Raw genomic sequence first — 17,438 nt, forward strand, 5'->3', positions numbered from 1 at the left:
GAACAGAAAACGGATGGTTGCATAATGGTATGTGTGGAATAATGTAATTCTATACATGTATTTCATAGTTATGTAATTTTGTAACCATTCACCTTCGTCGCGATTTGGAATTCCCGTTTTTAAAAATAGATTATTTTACTTGGTAAAATAATCAAAATTCAACCAGCTAAGGACAGAGTAAGTATTTTTTGCTATATGACTGTTAGATCATCTGCAATTTGATGGTGTAGGAGTGTGGTTTAGCCTGTTTGCAAACATGACCCCACGCGTCTCAGATTTACCGAAGGTAACACAAATGATAGAAAATAGTGTTTAGAGCGTGGCAGATTTTGCAACTGCACTATTGAACATAATGTTGTTTCGGTACATAATCAAACATATAACTATATACAATATTTCATCTTTGCTAAAAGATCTTGATCACATTATGAACATAACTGTTAACAATGAATATCTCTTCATAATAATTTCAAAATGATTATACTAAATAACACTCGAAATCTAATTTCTTTCATTTTCTAGATTGAAAGGCAATGAAAAACAGCAAATCACATTTTCATTGTAAGTAATTGTTTAATGAATGAAATAAATGTATTTAATACCGTTAAGTATACTTAAATGTACCCCGGGTACGGAAAATATACTTACACCTACCCGGCCAACTTAGACTGTCCCCGAGTTTTATTCCCGCCCAAAATCCGATGTCGTAAAACACGCTACGGAAAACAAAACAAAATTCTCAATACCCAAGACCTGCATCGACATTTTTTTAAGTAATGCTTTCGATAATATAGAGGCCACTTAATAGAATATTGACATAAATATGCACATTAATTTGAAAAAAAAACGGATAACGCCCAATTAAGCGGAATTAGCCGGGTACGTTTCAGTATATTGTCCGTACCCGGGGTACATTTATGTATACTTAAGTGTACCAGGTGTTCATTTAATTAGTACCCGAGCCGACAATGACCAATCGAGCATTACTTAAGGCACTGTGCACTGACTGGTAGTCAACAATTAATTGCAAAATGTGACCAACATCACTTTGAAATTGCAAGTCCTCTAAATGTAAAGAACAAACAAAATTGATACTTTTAAGTTAGACATGTTAAATTCTGTTACTTGTAGCCATTGTTTACTTTTCCTGTCAAGTAAAATTATGTTGATAATAATGTAACAATACACCAGTGACCGCCTGCCTTAACAATTTAGTTGTGAAATTGTTCATTTAACGAGGAGGTGGTTCCAATGAAAGTATTGATTTTTTTTACAGAGGCTATAATGAATGTCATAGGCACCGAGATTCCTGCAATTGCTGGGGCTGCAACAGTTACTCTGTACACCAGCTTTAGTTTAGTGCATTCTTTTTCAGCTGTGTATAACACTTTCTTAAATTCTTTCAAGTTAAAAGCATATAAACAGTTTCCTATTAGCTGTGTCCGTCTGTCATCCAGTCTGCCTGTCACAACTTTTTTTCAGCAATATATATCATAAACTATATAAGATGTCAACATGAAACATAAAGGGTGTATAGGTATCAATCAGGAGAAGTGCCATGCACAAAAAATACCTAGACACTTTCATAGTTTAGAGTTATTGCCCTTTTTTATTGTATGATGTAATTTTTCAGGGCTCCATTTCAGATACAATACCATATTTCAACATGAATGTTCATGAGTGTGAATAAATCAATGGGAAGAAGTACCATGCACAAGAACCATAACTCTGCACTTTCTAAACTAAGTGTTCTTTCCCTTTGTTTGTTTTTTTAAGATGGAACTTTTCATGGCTAAATCTCAGATAAGATTTCAACATAAAACATCATGGACGTATAGATCACAATGAGGACAATTGCAATGCATAAACAAGAGCACCGCATAACGGGTACCACGCTTGGCTGCGAAAGCTTGTCAGAATTTATTTTTTTTAGAGGTCACAGTGACCTTGATCTTTGACCTAGTGACCCAACAAGAGATGTGTTTGTCAGAAACACAATACCCCCTACTGCGCCACTTTGAAATAAAATTTATATTTATCATTTGGCAGGTAAAGACATCATCTCCCTTTAAAGCTTTATTACTTCCCTTGGATTTTGTCCAATCCAACCGGGGGGGGGGGAGGTCTGTAGACAGTTAAAAATGACTAAGTCAGACATCACTGACAACCAAGGCCTGTGGTTTATCAAAGAGATCATAGCCAGATTTCATCATGTATGTATGGACATAAGTCCAGTGGTATTTAATGAAAACTAGCATTCACAAATTAGAACAGGTAAGAACTGATAATTATATCAAGAGATGTGTTCGTCAGAAAGACAATGCCCCCTATTGCGCCGCTTTGAAATAAAATTGCTATTCATCATTTTGCAGGTATGGAAATCATCTCCCTTTAAAGCTTATTACTTCCCTTGAATGTTGTCCAATCTAACCAAGGGGAGGGGGGGTCTCACAGTCAATTATGACCATGTCAACCACCACTGACAACCAAGGCATGTGGTTTAAAAGAGATCATAGCCATAGCCATAGAGTTTTTTTCTTTTTCATAAAACTTTATTCATGACGTACCCTGGGGTGTAGATTGCCCCAGGTACCCGCTAAAAGAACTAAATGTGAAATAACAAATGTATGGTGACTTATTATAATATTTAACAAGATTAACAAAGTTATAAGAAACAAAATTATATTTTTCACAATTTACAAACAGTCTTTTGCACGCCTGCACGTTTAATTAATATTCCAGTCTTTGTTCACGTCTGCACGTTTATATGATGTTATTGTAAAATTTATATGATGTTATTGTAAAACAGAACACAATGATAGCTTTTAACAAATTAAAGTCACCATCTTAAATTTAAGCGGGTCTTTATTAGTATTATGTATTGAGTTTATATCCTTGATTATAAAACGAGTAATGTATCCACACTTCCTTAATAATTGTAAAGAATAACGAAAAGAAACATATAAGGTTGTATATTTAAATGAACAAACTATAATGAAATAAAAAGTGGTTCCCAGCCAGGTCATGCACGGGCACTTCCCGCGATGGTCCGCCAGGATCATGATATATAGTCTACAGCTGCCCTGGATGATGGAATTGAGGCACGTGACAGCCAGAGTTGATCATGTATCTATGGACACGAGTCCACAGGTATGTATTACACATCAAAGAAATTATATCATTAAACAAAACCTTTGACAAATCAATCATTTGAGTTATAAATAATCAAAATAATAAATCTGTACAGTAACTGTGAAAAGAACTTCAATTCTTGGTAAGGAAATATATAATATGAGATTTATAATTATATAAATTACTTCCCTTGAAAATAATTGTCTCTAACAAATCTCTATTTTTAGAAGCAAATAATTAAAAGCCACTACCATGACTGTGATTGACCACTCGAAATGTGCAGCTCCATGTGATACACATGCATGCCAAATATATGAAGTGGCTATGTTCAATACTGAATAATTATCTCCCTTTTTAAAGCTTATTACTTCCCTTAAATTTGTATTTTTTAACGTAGACCGTAAAGGATGACCTTGACCTTGACCTTTTACCACAATGTGTTTGTCAGAAACACAATGCCGCCTTCTGCGCCGCTTTGATTTATTTAACAAAAATATATACGTGGGCAGGTCAGATAACTATGTCCATTTAAAGCTTATAACTTCCCTTGACTTTGTTTTTTCTACCCTAGACCTTGAAGGATGATGTTCACCTTGAACTTTTACCACTCAAAATGTGCAGCTCCATGAGATACACATGCATGCCAAATATCAAGGTGCTATCTTCAATATTCAAAAAGATATGGCCTATGTTAAGGTTTTAGCACGACGCCGACGGCGGACGACGAGCTGGCTATGACAATAGCTCGGGTTTTCTCCGAAAACAGCCTCGCTAAAAAATTACTCTACAGTTAATAATCTTTTTAGGATGATAACATATTAGGGCTTTTTTCCTTCCATAAGAATTCCCATGAACAGCCATTTCACAATTTTAACACAAACATTTCATAAATCTAGTAAGGCCACAATACTTGACAAAAACGGCCATTTTCAACTGTGAAAATGGACTTTTTCGGCTTTAAACTGTTGTATAACGGCCATTTCACAATTCAAATTTCCAAATTTGTACTCAAATTATAATTTTATGAGTAAATTATACTTACCTGACATATGTACTTTAGGATTCTATCTCGGCCCGAAAATAACTCGCTATACGGTAGGCGCCGCATAATAGACGACTACCGGAAATAAACAACTTTCGCGCATGCGTATCGTAGTTTCCTCTCCACACGACCTCATGCTCGAATCACTTTCCTTGGCGCCTTCGAAGGCCTCAGAAAGTAGTCTGAAAAAGAGGGGAGGAAGGGTGGGTTTGTACATATGTCAGGTAAGTATAATTTACTCATAAAATTATAATTTGAGTACAAATTTGGAAATTTCATTTCCTAAATTATGTACTTACCTGACATATGTACTTTAGGATTCCTTCCCAAAGCAGTCCCTCTTTGGAGGCGGGTTCAGGTACTTTCTGACCACTCCAACAATTATAGTAGATCTTCTCATTCCAGAGTTTTCTATATCTTCTATTTCATAAAAACTGCTACAACAGTCCCTCTTATATACACAATAATAACTGTACACAGCACAAATCATGTATTCTTATTCACTTTCCCACATATTTAAACAATATATTTTAAAAAATATATGATGGATAAACCACTACTTGTGGCCGTCATATATATGATATGTTCCATACTGTTGACTTAAAAACAGTTCACTTTCCGGAAAATAACTCGCCGGGGAGAAAAACATTATTCTTTAAGAAAATCAAATGATACATCTTTAAAATAGAACTTCACAAAAGTAGATGATCTACTCCAATCTGCACTGTCTAAAACATCTTTCAATGGAGCTCCCTTAAAAAGAGCCCATGATGGTCCGATTGACCTAGTTGAATGACCTTTAACTTTAGATACATACACTTTTTTCATTTTGTATGACTTTTGAATAGTCTTAACAATCCATGACGAAATTGTCTGACTTGAAGCCGCTCTATGCGGTTTATTTACAGTTAAAAATAATTTCAAAGAGTCCTTCTCTTTTGAATTCCTAAATTTTTCTGTTGATTTCAGATAATAAGTCAATGCTCGTTTTGGATCCAACAACTTGTTCTTTGGAAAAGCAGGAATAAAAATAGTATTGCTCTGATGTGAACCTCTGTCCTGTTTCGATAAACCATGCCTTATGAAAGTTACACCTTTTGCTTGTACATTCACAGAATTTTCTCCCAATGTCAAAGATTGTAAATCCCCACATCTGCGAAAAGTTGTAATTGCTATGAGAAAAACTGTCTTGTAAGTTACATACTTTAAACTGGCTGTCTTTATTGGCTCAAACGGTGGTTGCTTGAGAGCATCTAAAACAAACAATAAATTCCATTCAGGTACAAGTCTTTTCACTGGTGGCCTTTCATTGAAAATGCCTTTCAGTAAACGAATAATATAGGGATGTTGACCCACTGGTATTCTGTCCACCGGGTTCAACATAGAAGACATCATTGATCTATAGCCTGAAATTGTTTTGTATTTTAAACCATCTTTATATAGATCAGCTAAAAAATTAGCACAGTTATTTAAAGATGGACTAAAGGGATCAATTTGTCTTTTACCACACCAGCTATGGAATTTCCTAAATTTACATCTATAATCTTTCTGAGTTCCGATTCTCCATGATGAACACAATAATTTTCTAGTTTGTCTAGAAAATCCTTCTGTTTCATACCGTTTGTCGATAATCTCCATGCAGTCAGTTTTAGAAATTTTGGATTCGGATGTAACATCCCTTTCTGAACCAATAAATCTTCCATTTCTGGAAGCTTGACTGGTGGAGCTATCAACAACTGAAGAATCATTGGATACCAATGCTGACGTTCCCACATTGGTGCTATCAGAATCAATTCGCACTGAAACTTCATCATGTGTTTGAGTACCTTGCCCAACAGACTTATGGGTGGAAATGCATATGCCATCATGCCTTCCCAACTTATGGACAGAGCATCCTGTGTCAGTGCTAATGTATCTAGATTCCATGAGCAAAACACTGGACATTGTTTGTTCTCTGCTGTCGCAAACAAATCTATTAGCGGAGTCTCCCACATCCAAAACAGATGGTTCACTACAGTCTTGTTCAGTGACCATTCTGTAGCCTGAAGTTGGTGTCGGCTGAGAAAATCCGCTAATACATTTGTCTGCCCCTTGATATGTACTGATTTCAATTTCATATTGTGGTGTAGAGCTAGGAACCAGATTCTCTGAGCTAATTCGCAAAGTCTCATCGATTTTGTACCTCCCTGTTTGTTCAAATATTGAACTGTGCTGGAATTGTCTGATCGAATCAATACATGTTTGTTCTTTAATATCGGAACAAAATTTTCCAATGACAGATGTACCGCCTTCAATTCCAGATAATTTATATGCTCTGTACTCTGGTTCCTGGACCAAACACCCTGTACTACTTGGTTGTTCACAAAACCACCCCATCCCACCATTGATGCATCGCAAGTCATTGTTATCTGCGGTTGAATTGGTTGCAAAGATACCCCTTTTTGAAAATTGGCTTGATGTAACCACCAATGGAGACTGGATTTCACAGACTGTGTACATGGGACCTCCCAGTGCAGAGACATTCTGGCTGGACTCCAGTTTCGTAACAAATGCATTTGAAGGGGTCTCATATACAGTCTTGCATTTGGTACAATTTCTAGTGTGGATGCCATCATTCCAAGAACTACCAAATATTGTCTTGCTTTTGTGTAACCATTGATTAGTAGATGAATTGCCTTCACTAATTTCTGAAATCTTTCTGCCGTTGGATAAACCAGGCCTTTCTTTAATTGAAAAACTGTTCCTAAATATGTCAGAATCTGTACAGGAATGAGAGTGGATTTGTTTTTGTTTATTATGAAACCTAGATTCAGAAGAAGATTGAGCGTTATCTCTCTTTCTGTTAGTAATATTTGTCTTTCTTGATTCAGTTGTATCCAGTCGTCCAGATACACTGCTAATCGTATGGCTTTTACTCTTAGATAAGCTGCAACAACTGACAATATTTTTGTGAAAACTCGTGGAGAGACAGTTGGTCCGAAACATAATGTTTTGAATTGGAAAACTTTCCCCTTCCATGCAAATCTGAGGAATTTTCTGTGTTTCTTGAATATGCCTATGTGAAAATAAGCGTCTTTTAAGTCGAAAGATATCGCCCAATCGTTCTTTTGAACTAGATTTAACACTTTTGTCAATGTGTCCATCTTGAAATGTTGCTTTCGGAGGTACCGATTTAGAGGTTTTAGATTTATGACTGGTCTTAAATCTCCTGTCTTTTTCTTGACTAAAAATAGAGTACTGTAAAAACCTGTCGTCCAATTTGTTTTCGGTACGATTTCTATAGCATTTTTTTGCATTAAAGAATCTATTTCTTCCTGCATAATATGTTCGTTTTCGATACTGACATGAGTTTGTTTTATACCCTGAAAAATTGGTTTCTTTATGAATTCCAATTTGTAACCCTCTTTTATAATTGATAAAACCCATTTGTCTGTTGTAATCAACTGCCAATTTTTTTGAAAATGAGTTAATCTGTCCCCTACTGGTATCTCCGGTCGCAACATTAACAAACCTGACTGGTCATTGTTTACTAACCTTGGCAACTGTAGCCCTTGGTCTGTTATTGGCTGCATAGTTGCCCCGACCTCTCGAGCCACCAGCTCTGTGCTCTGTTCGAAAAGTACTTCGTGGTTCCGCATTGTATTTTGGAATGCGAAATGTAGGTGGCGCTCTATTGTATTCATTTGGCTGAACACCCATTCTTGTATTTGTCTTTACATATTGTCTTTTGACAGATGTTTGCTGTTCTGTCTGTTCACTGGCTTTCCTCTTATATGTTTCCTTCTTTTGCAATTTTTCTGGCAATAACTCTTCAAGTGTTTTTCTTTTGTCTTTCTTTTGTTTGAGAGTCTTTTCCAATTCTTCACCAAACACCCCGTCCCCTCTCAAGGGTAGGTTACTGATTGTCCTTGAATCATCAAGTTCATATAAAGAAGTCTCGCTCATTGTGACTTGTCTACGAATGATATGAAAAAATGCTCCTGCTCTACCAAATTGATCTAGACTTCGTGTGGATAAAGCAAAAATGTCCTTCACTTTTTTCTCAATGTCTGGTTTATCTGTAACCATGTCCATTAACATTGCAAGAGCTTGCTGCATGTACATCTGTGTAACAATACCCATGTAGACACTTTGCTGTCCTCTGTATGCGGTCTTCTCCACCATTTTGTTTGGTTGTGAGAACAGAAAAGTTCCATGTTTAGCGAATGAAGCTCTAGAACCAAACTTCTTTGTTAGACACGTGTCTACAATATCGTCCAATGTAGGTACACGTAAAAAATGTTCAGTGTCTTCATCAACTGGAAATAAATCTTTGCACTCTTCAGAAAATGCTGTTACATTATTTGGTGTTTTAGACCGATAGCTTTGTTCCAAAATTTCTTTCTGCGAATTTTCTAAGCAAATGCCAGTTGGCTTTTGTGCATCTTTTTTCAAACATGCATCTTCTCCAAAAATGTCTTTCAAACACCTGCGTACACTAGCACTGTGCTCTGTGTCTTCTTCTTCTGAATCAGACAACGAAAAATGTTCAGAGGAAGCAGGATGAATGGAAAGTACGTCATCTTGACGATTACTTGTGGAACTTTGACCAGTCCTCTCTTCAAAATTGGGGCTTTTATCACTCCCCTGGTCATAATTGGGGCTTTTGCCATTCCCCTGCGTTGAATTACCATGTCTTTGTGACTGGCATTGCAACAATGCAACAATATTGTGTAAAGTATTTTCAAGTTTACCGTATTTCTCGTCAAAACGTTCCTCTAATAAGTCTACTTTGGAACGTCTTTTTTTCTGCTTGCCAGACACTGTGTTATTACTCACGTCACTGTGTCCCATATCTTCTTCCTCGTTATCCACAAACGGAGAACGATTATTATTATTTTTAACAAACACTTCAGCCATGCTGAAAAATAGCGAGTAACAAACGCCTTCGAAGGCGCCGAGAAGAAAAGTGATTCGAGCATGAGGTCGTGTGGAGAGGAAACTACGATACGCATGCGCGAAAGTTGTTTATTTCCGGTAGTCGTCTATTATGCGGCGCCTACCGTATAGCGAGTTATTTTCGGGCCGAGATAGAATCCTAAAGTACATATGTCAGGTAAGTACATAATTTAGGAAATGAAAATTAAAATTTGGTAAAATATTTACATATGCGTGACAAGATATTACAGTAGTAAAGCTTTTCTATGGTTTAAGATTATAGAGTTTACATTAAGAATATTGTTGTAAGTGGTTATTTGTTGACAGAAAGTGTCAAGACAATATAAATAATATGTTTATGCATTATTTAAAGACATTTTAATATAATGAAAGTATTATACATTGCTTTCACTATATTATTTCTTAACAAACTGAATTTTACAATTTTTACAGGTTCGCGAATCTTTTTTTTTCACAACTTTCAGAAGTTCGAGACTCATTTTTTCACAATGTTAACAAGCTCGCGACTCATTTTTTCACGAAGTGAGGGGGCCAGGGCCGCTTCACAAGATCAGGAAAAAGCCCTGCATATATCGAGGGATTTGAACTCATTCATAAACTAAATTTATTTCACGGGGAATATCATTTCAACAAATTTGATTGTTTTATATCTTGATTGAGCATTTTAATGATCAAACGTGTTTATGAAGAACTGTAGACAACTTGCAGAAAACATAATTCCTATCATAGAACAAGTTCAGTTGCATTTATTAATTTTATTGAAAACATCAGGTTACAACAAATACTTTAAAATCTTACAATGCTTCATAACTGCGAATTATCTAAAATGCTTAATTGATATGAAGAACGAATATTATTATTTGTTATTTTGAACATTCATGAAAAATTATTTTCAAAGAAACATCTGCCAGTTCCCAAATCTCGGAATTGCGTGATATGCCAAATCAAAAAATATTTCGCCCAAAAAATTGGTAAAATAAAGTTAACCCATAAAACATCAAGTGTTCCTTATTGCAATAGCCAATATTTCAGCGCAAGATGTGGTATGGTAACATACATTTAACAAGATACAAATTCTAGTTTGTAATTTTTTGTTGCACAATATATTCCTGTGAGTAACCGTCAGGATTGCAGAAGCTGTGATAACTCAGTGCAATAAGCCCTCCAGAACCAGATACAACAAGACTATTGTCAAGCAATATAAGTCCCCTACCGGCTCCACCATTGTCAGAAATTCCCGATTTTTGTTATATATATTTGTTGCCATAGCAACCAAAAATTTTTATTTAGAAACATAATGAAATGACGTGCTTAATGTCCATATTGCCATCTATCCATGTTTCAAGTTACATGAAAAATATTAAGAACTTTAAAAATTATCGCAAGATCCAGAAACCACCATTTTCAGCAGTATTTCTAGTCTATTTGTTGCCATAGCAACCAGAATTTATTACGTCGGAACAAAATGAAATGACGTGCATAATGTCCATATTGCCATCTATCCATGTTTCAAGTTTCATGAAAAAATATTAAGAACTTTTAAAGTTATCGCAGGATCCCGAAAAGTGTGACGGACGGACGGACGGTCGGAGACAAAACCATAAGTCCCCTCCGGTAAAACCGGTAGGGTACTAACTACACAAGAACCATAAATAAATTTATTTACAACATTAAAATAAACTATTTACAATATGATATGACTATCAAAAGAAATAAACCAACAAAGTATCAAAGCTAATGGCCAGCTAACGTAGTTCAACTGTAGATGTTAGATGTTAGATGTAGTGGTGGAGCACTATTGAGTGTCACGACCTGAACCTATGTCCAGCCGTCAATGACCAGAATCGGAACTGAGTACCGGTGTTAGTGTTCTGCGACGTAGCAAACTTCGAGCTGTATCAAGCCCGAAAGTAGAGTGCAGATAACCCGAGCTGTGTCAAGCCCGGAAATAGACTGTAGATACCCGAGCTGTATCAAGCCCGGAAGTAGACTGTAGATACCCGAGCTGTATCGAGCCCGGAAGTAGACTGTAGATACCCGAGCTGTATCGAGCCCGGAAGTAGTCTGTAGATACCCGAGCAGACGATGCCCGGAAGAAGACTGCGATACCCGAGCTGTTTCAAGCCCGGAAGTAGTGTTCTGTCAAACACCGAGCAGACGATGCCCGGAAGTAGAACGTTGTCAAACGCCGAGCAGACTTTGTCCGAAAGTAGAACGTACGGATGACGTTTACGTGACCGGCCGTATACCGGTTCAAACGGTTCCCCGTATTTCCGCCTCATAACAAGGTTTCGTAGGTAATGTCAACGAGTATGACGCACTGTAGACTTGCAGAATCTCATGTAGCACTGGCGTAACGCTAACGGTGCGTTGACGACCTGTCGTCTACCATGCCAAGCGACTACCCACATTGAAACTGCTAAAATAAATACTTTGTCATTAACGACTGTCTTACAGTCATACCATATAAATATATATAGTACAATGTCATACAATGTATCACTTGTTTACTTCCATAAATGCACAAGTTTCTTATAAAGTATGGCTACTCGCTTGAATACATATATTAAATGCACTGTGTGCAACACACAGTTGTACATATAATACAATTCACGAACTATCATCTACATGTTAAATATGATACTCCACCGTTAGGTGTTATATTGAATTAAATCAAACTCTTAATGGTTTGTTAAATCAATTGATACATAAAGCGACTACACAAAATAAATGATATAAAGACATTTACAAAGTCATTAGTATACATGTACATGCCTCGCGTACCTAGGATTATGTACACAAGCAAACAACTACGCAGGTAATGCAAGTTTCCGCTTTTGACAACTATTTAAAAAATTGAAACACAACTTCTCGTTTACTTGTAAAAATGCAAACAACAATCTACTTTATTCCTATAAGAATACATTGTTATATTTAAAATAAACTTCAGCGTTTACTTGTAAAAATGCAAACAACAATCTACTTTATTCCTATAAGAATAAATTGCAATATTTAAATAAAACAACAATTTATTTCTCCTTGCAAAAACAAGTATAACAAGGGACAAAATTGTCACAAAACCAGGTTTTCATTGTGAAAAAAAAATCTGATAAAGGGAGAAAACTCAAACTGAACTTTTGAAATGAACAAACAAAATTAACCCCCTTTGTAAGTTTGTTTTAAAACAAAATATATTTTTAGTCGTGGCGACCTTGACATTGGAGATATTGACGTGATTCTTTCGTGCGACACACCGTCCCATGATGGTGAACAAATGTGCCAAATGATTTTAAAATCTCACAATGAATGACATAGTTATGGCCAGGACAAGCTCATTTATGGCCATTTTTGACCTTTGAACTCAAAGTGTGACCTTGACCTTGGAGATATCGACGTAATTATTTCGCGCGACACACCGTCCAATGATGGTGAACAAATGTGCCAAATGATTTTAAAATCTGACAATGAACGACATAGTTATGGCCCGGACAAGCTTGTTCCGCCCGCCCGCCAGCCCGCCAGCCCGCCAGCCAGCCCGCCAGCCCGCCAGCCAGCCAGCCAGCCCGTCCGCATTCGCCAATCTAATAACCAGTTTTTTCCTTCGAAAAACCTGGTTAAAAATGTAATTGAAAATAAAATAACTTACCCAAATACCGTTTGTTATGGACAATTACGTCCCAGCTAGTGCTCTAGCCTCAAAGCTGTAACTGTCCGTGTATGTCAAATAGTCTGCCGATTTATACGTGTAACCGCCCAGCAGCGTTTACCGAAAAATCGAGGAACATGCTCTCCATGAACTCAAACTAAACATTTTTTCTACATTGACCAAAAAAATTAGACATAAATCGATCATGTACACATCACCCGATATCGTACGACTAAAAGTGCAATTTACTGAGGCCCGTAAGTCTAACTTTACAGAAAAACACAGCAATTTACAAAAATATGAAGATCGAAGTTTCTTAAAACTTGACGTATTTAAACGTGTTTTGGCTTAAAATGTATCTTCTACTACACTGAATAATGTGGCTAACAAAAACTTGCTTAAAACCCCTATAATGACCACCATCCAGAAAAATCTGAAAACTTACATAACTTGACAGATGTAAAGTTCTATACAAATAAGGCCCGATAATTAACATAAAATAACATAGAAATGAGTTCAATCGTAACACTTTGTAATTTCCCATGACATCTGTTCCTGAAACACGAACCATTTTCGAACTCATCCGAGATATCATTGGGAAAAATTGTCTGACCAAGTTTCATGAAGATCTGACAGTAAATTTGGCTTCTAGAGTGTTAACAAGTTTTTACTAAATCAATATAAGGAAAGATGCCCGGCCCCCTTGCGGCCATGTTTTTCAAGCAACTGGAGACATTTTCATCTAAGTCATCTAAGATATGGATGGGACACATTTTCTGACAAAGTTTCATGAAGATCGAACAATAAATGTTACCTCTAGAGAGTTAAAAAAACAAATGTTGACGACGCACGACGGACAAAGCAATCACAAAAGCTCAGATTACTCAGCTGAGCTGGAATGTACGGAATACCGTAAGTGCCATCGTGGTTACACATTAAAATCCAGAGGGCGACCATGCGATAGTGCGATAGTACGATGGCGACAATGCGATAGTACGATGGCGACAATTCGACAACGCGATAGTACGATGGCGACAATGCGATAGTACGATGACGACAGTCCGACAATACGATGGCGACAGTGCGATTGTACGATGGCGACAATGCGATAGTGCGATAATACAAAGACGACAGTGAGACAATACGATGGCGACAGTGCGATAGTACGATGGCGACAATGCGACGATGCGTAAGTGCGATAATACGATGACGACAGTGCAACAATACGATGGCGACAATGCGATAATACGATGACGACAGTGCGACAATAAGATGGCGACAGTGCGATAGTACGGTGGCGACAATGCGACAATGCGATAGTGCGATTATACGATGACGACAGTGCGACAATACGATGGCGTTAATGCGAAAGTACGATGGCGACAATTCGATGATACGATGGCGACAGTACGATATGACTATCGCATTGGCGCCATCGCATTATCGCGTTGTCGCATGGTCGCCATCGTACTATCGCATTGTCGCCATCGTACTATCGCGTTGTCGCATTGTCGCCACCGTACTATCGCATTGTCGCCATCGTACTATTGCATTGAGGCCATCGTACTATCGAACTATCACATTGTCGCCCTTTGGATTTTAATGTGTAACCACGATGGGCCTTACGGTATTTCGTATGCCGTATAAATTTTCCAACAAATGTGTTAATGAAATTTTTCCGCACTTGCATGTGCCCATGTTGCTCGACAGATGACCGATAAAACAGAAAGTTAAATTGTAAGAAGAAGTTCAAAACAAGAGGGCCTCACAGGTCCAAAGTCGCTCACCTGATATACAAAGGAAGTGACCTGTTCTGTGAAGCCCAAGATATCGTTGGAATAAATGTTCTGACCAAGTTTCATGAAGATTGCGCAATAAATGTGATTAGAGTGTTGACAATGTTTTACAATAGCCATAAAAGAAAAATTTCCCGCCCCCAGGCAGCAATGCTTTTCGACAGATTGTAACCGTATTCAAACGTATCTAATATATCATTACAACAAGATGACCTAACATGCCCAAAGTCCCTCACCTGAGATATAAAGGAACTGACCTGTTCTGTGCAGTCTAAGATATCATTAGAACAAAATGTTCTGACCAAGTTTCATAAAGAGTGAACTATTAATGTAACTTTTAAAATGCTAAAAAGGGTTTAATACAGCCATGTAAGAAAAAATATCCATCCCCCTGGAATCCATAATTTTTTTACAGACCTAAACTATTTTTGAACTCCTCCAGGATGTCATTCATTTTGCCCTTCTTTGATGAAGAAGGGGTATATTGTTTTGCTGGATGTCGGTCGGTCTGTCTGTCGGTAGAGCAGTCTGAATGTCGGTAGACCAGTTCTTTTCCGATCAATTAGTCTTCAACCAAGATAACCCCTATTGAAATTGGGGTAACTAGGTCAAAGGTCAAGGTCACTATCAAACTAAGTGTAAAACCGTTTTTGATAAATAGCAAGTCAACGAATTTACCGATTGACTTGATATTTCACATGTGCATCGGCCTAGCACAGTAGATGATCCCTATTGAAATTGGGATCACTAGGTCAACGATCAAGAGCACTATCACACTAAGTGTGAAAATCGTTTCCGATCAATAACTCGGCAACAAATTGACCGATTGGCTTGATACTTCACATGTGCAATTGCCGTTGTAGTATATGACCCCTATTAAAATTGTTGTCACCAATGAATTGACGGATTGCTTGATACTTCACATGTGCATTGGCCTTGGGCATATATGACCCCTATTGAAATTGAGGTCACTAGGTCGAAGGTCAAGGTCACTATTACACTATTGACGAAAATTGTTTCCGATGAATAACTCGTCAACGAATTGACCGATTAGCTTGATACTTCACATGTGCATTGGCCTTGGAAAGTAGATGGCGCCTTTTGAAATTGGGGTCGCTAGGTCAAAGGTCAAGGCACTAAGTGTGAAAATCGTTTCCGATCAATAACTCGTCAACGAATTGACCGATTGGCTAGATTCTTCACATATGTATTGGCATTGGACAGTAGATAAAACCTTATGAAATTGAGATCACTAGGTCAAAGGTCAAGGTCACTATCACACTTAGTGTGAAAATCGTTTCCGATCAACAACTCGTCAACAAATTAACCGATTGGGTTGATGCTTCACATGTGCATCGGCCTTTGACAGTTTATGACCCTTAATGAAGTTGAGGTCACAAGGTCAAAGGTCAAGGTCACTTTCACACTAAGTGTTTTCCGATGAATAACTCGTCAACGAATTGACCGATTGGCTTGATACTTCACAGGTGCATTGGCCTTGAGCAGTAGATGATCCCTAATGAAATTGAGGTCACTAGGTCAAAGGTCAAGGTTACTATCACACTAAGTGTGAAAATTGTTTCCAATCAATAACTCGTCAACCAATTGACCGATTGGCTTGATTATTTTCATGTGCATTGGCCCTGGACAGTAAATGAAACCTAATGAAATTGGGGTCACTAGGTTATAGGTCAAGGTTACTATCAATGTAAGTGTGAAAATTGTTTCCAATCAATAAATCGTCAATGAATTGACCTATTGGCTTGATACTTCACAAGCGCATTGGCCTTGGACACTAGATGACGCCTATTGAAATTGGGATCACTAGGTCAAATGTCAAGGTCACTATAACACTATGTGCATTGGTCTTGGACAGTAGATGACCCCTATTGATATTGGCTTCAGTATGTCAAAGGTCATGGTCACATGGTCCAAATAAGTGGGAAAAGCGTTTCTGATCAATACCTCGTCAAGGAATAAACACATTGACTTTATACTTCCCATGCACATTGGCATTGGACAGGAGATGAACCCTATCGAAAAAGGTCAAAGTCACTTTCACACTAAGTGTTTTCCGATGAATAACTCATCAACGAATTGGCCGATTGGCTTGATACTTCACATGCGCATAAGCCTTGGACAATAAACGACCCATAGTAAAATTGGGGTCACTAGTTCAAAGCCCTGTTGGGGGGCATATGTCTCAAAACTTGTTGGCATTAATCTTCTGACCAAATTTCATGATGATCGGAAATAAATGTGGCCCCTCGAGTGTGAACAAGGCAAATGCTGACGCCGCGGAACGGACAAAATGCGATCACTAAAGCTCACCATGAGCAAACAATTGTGCTCAAATTAGCTAAAACGTTTCATGACTGTTGATATGAAAAATGTTGAGCTAATCGATTGTTTAAGTTTAGTTGACCTTATGACTATTCCATTCTCTCCCTTTCAGTTGTAAGGTCTTGATACGAGGTGGCCGCGCCTAGTTTATGCTTATGCGGGTGTGTATGGAAATATCGGCTTTGTGTGGTTAAACACACTGTAGATAAACCATTTTGACATTGATTTAATGGGAATTCGTGAATATTTTTATCGTTTGTTCTTGCTTAAATAAACTGTACAAGATTGACCAAACCAAGACAAATGCAGGCAACGATTTTGCGTCTAATTTAAGATAACGTTGTGCACAAGTGACAGGATAATATTGTCGAGCTATACAGAATAATATGTTTGTACACGTCACAGCGATGGGCTTTGTAGTTGAAATGTAAGAAATATGAACGAACTTTGCTGAACAAAGTGAACAAAACTGTTTTTGTCACGCTATGAAAAGAAACTAAAGCAAGAAATGCAATAGTTAAATATTTATTTTGAAACAAGT

At 37.4% G+C, this 17,438-nt stretch overlaps 1 protein-coding gene and 1 long non-coding RNA gene across 3 annotated transcripts in view; one reads left to right on the top strand and one right to left on the bottom strand.

The window, feature by feature from the left end:
* Window positions 1-17,438, top strand: part of LOC127855342 (uncharacterized) — a 123,223-nt gene that overhangs the window by 48,912 nt on the left and 56,873 nt on the right. The gene's annotated exons all lie outside the window — the stretch shown is intronic.
* On the bottom strand, window positions 4,200-9,172 carry LOC127855341 (uncharacterized). Of its 2 annotated transcripts, XM_052390831.1 has the most exons (3): window positions 7,709-9,172; window positions 4,474-5,427; window positions 4,200-4,356 (listed from the first exon to the last, which is right to left on the bottom strand). In XM_052390831.1, exons 1-2 carry the CDS (start codon window positions 9,071-9,073, stop codon window positions 5,395-5,397), a joined length of 1,398 nt encoding a protein of 465 aa, XP_052246791.1. In that variant the 5' UTR covers window positions 9,074-9,172; the 3' UTR covers window positions 4,200-4,356; window positions 4,474-5,394. The 2 variants fall into 2 exon arrangements, with proteins under 2 accessions (XP_052246791.1, XP_052246792.1); XM_052390832.1 differs by lacking the exons at window positions 4,200-4,356; window positions 4,474-5,427 and adding an exon at window positions 5,466-5,580.

The sequence above is a fragment of the Dreissena polymorpha genome, chromosome 13 (genome assembly GCF_020536995.1).
Source record: "Dreissena polymorpha isolate Duluth1 chromosome 13, UMN_Dpol_1.0, whole genome shotgun sequence".
NCBI lineage: Eukaryota > Metazoa > Mollusca > Bivalvia > Myida > Dreissenidae > Dreissena > Dreissena polymorpha.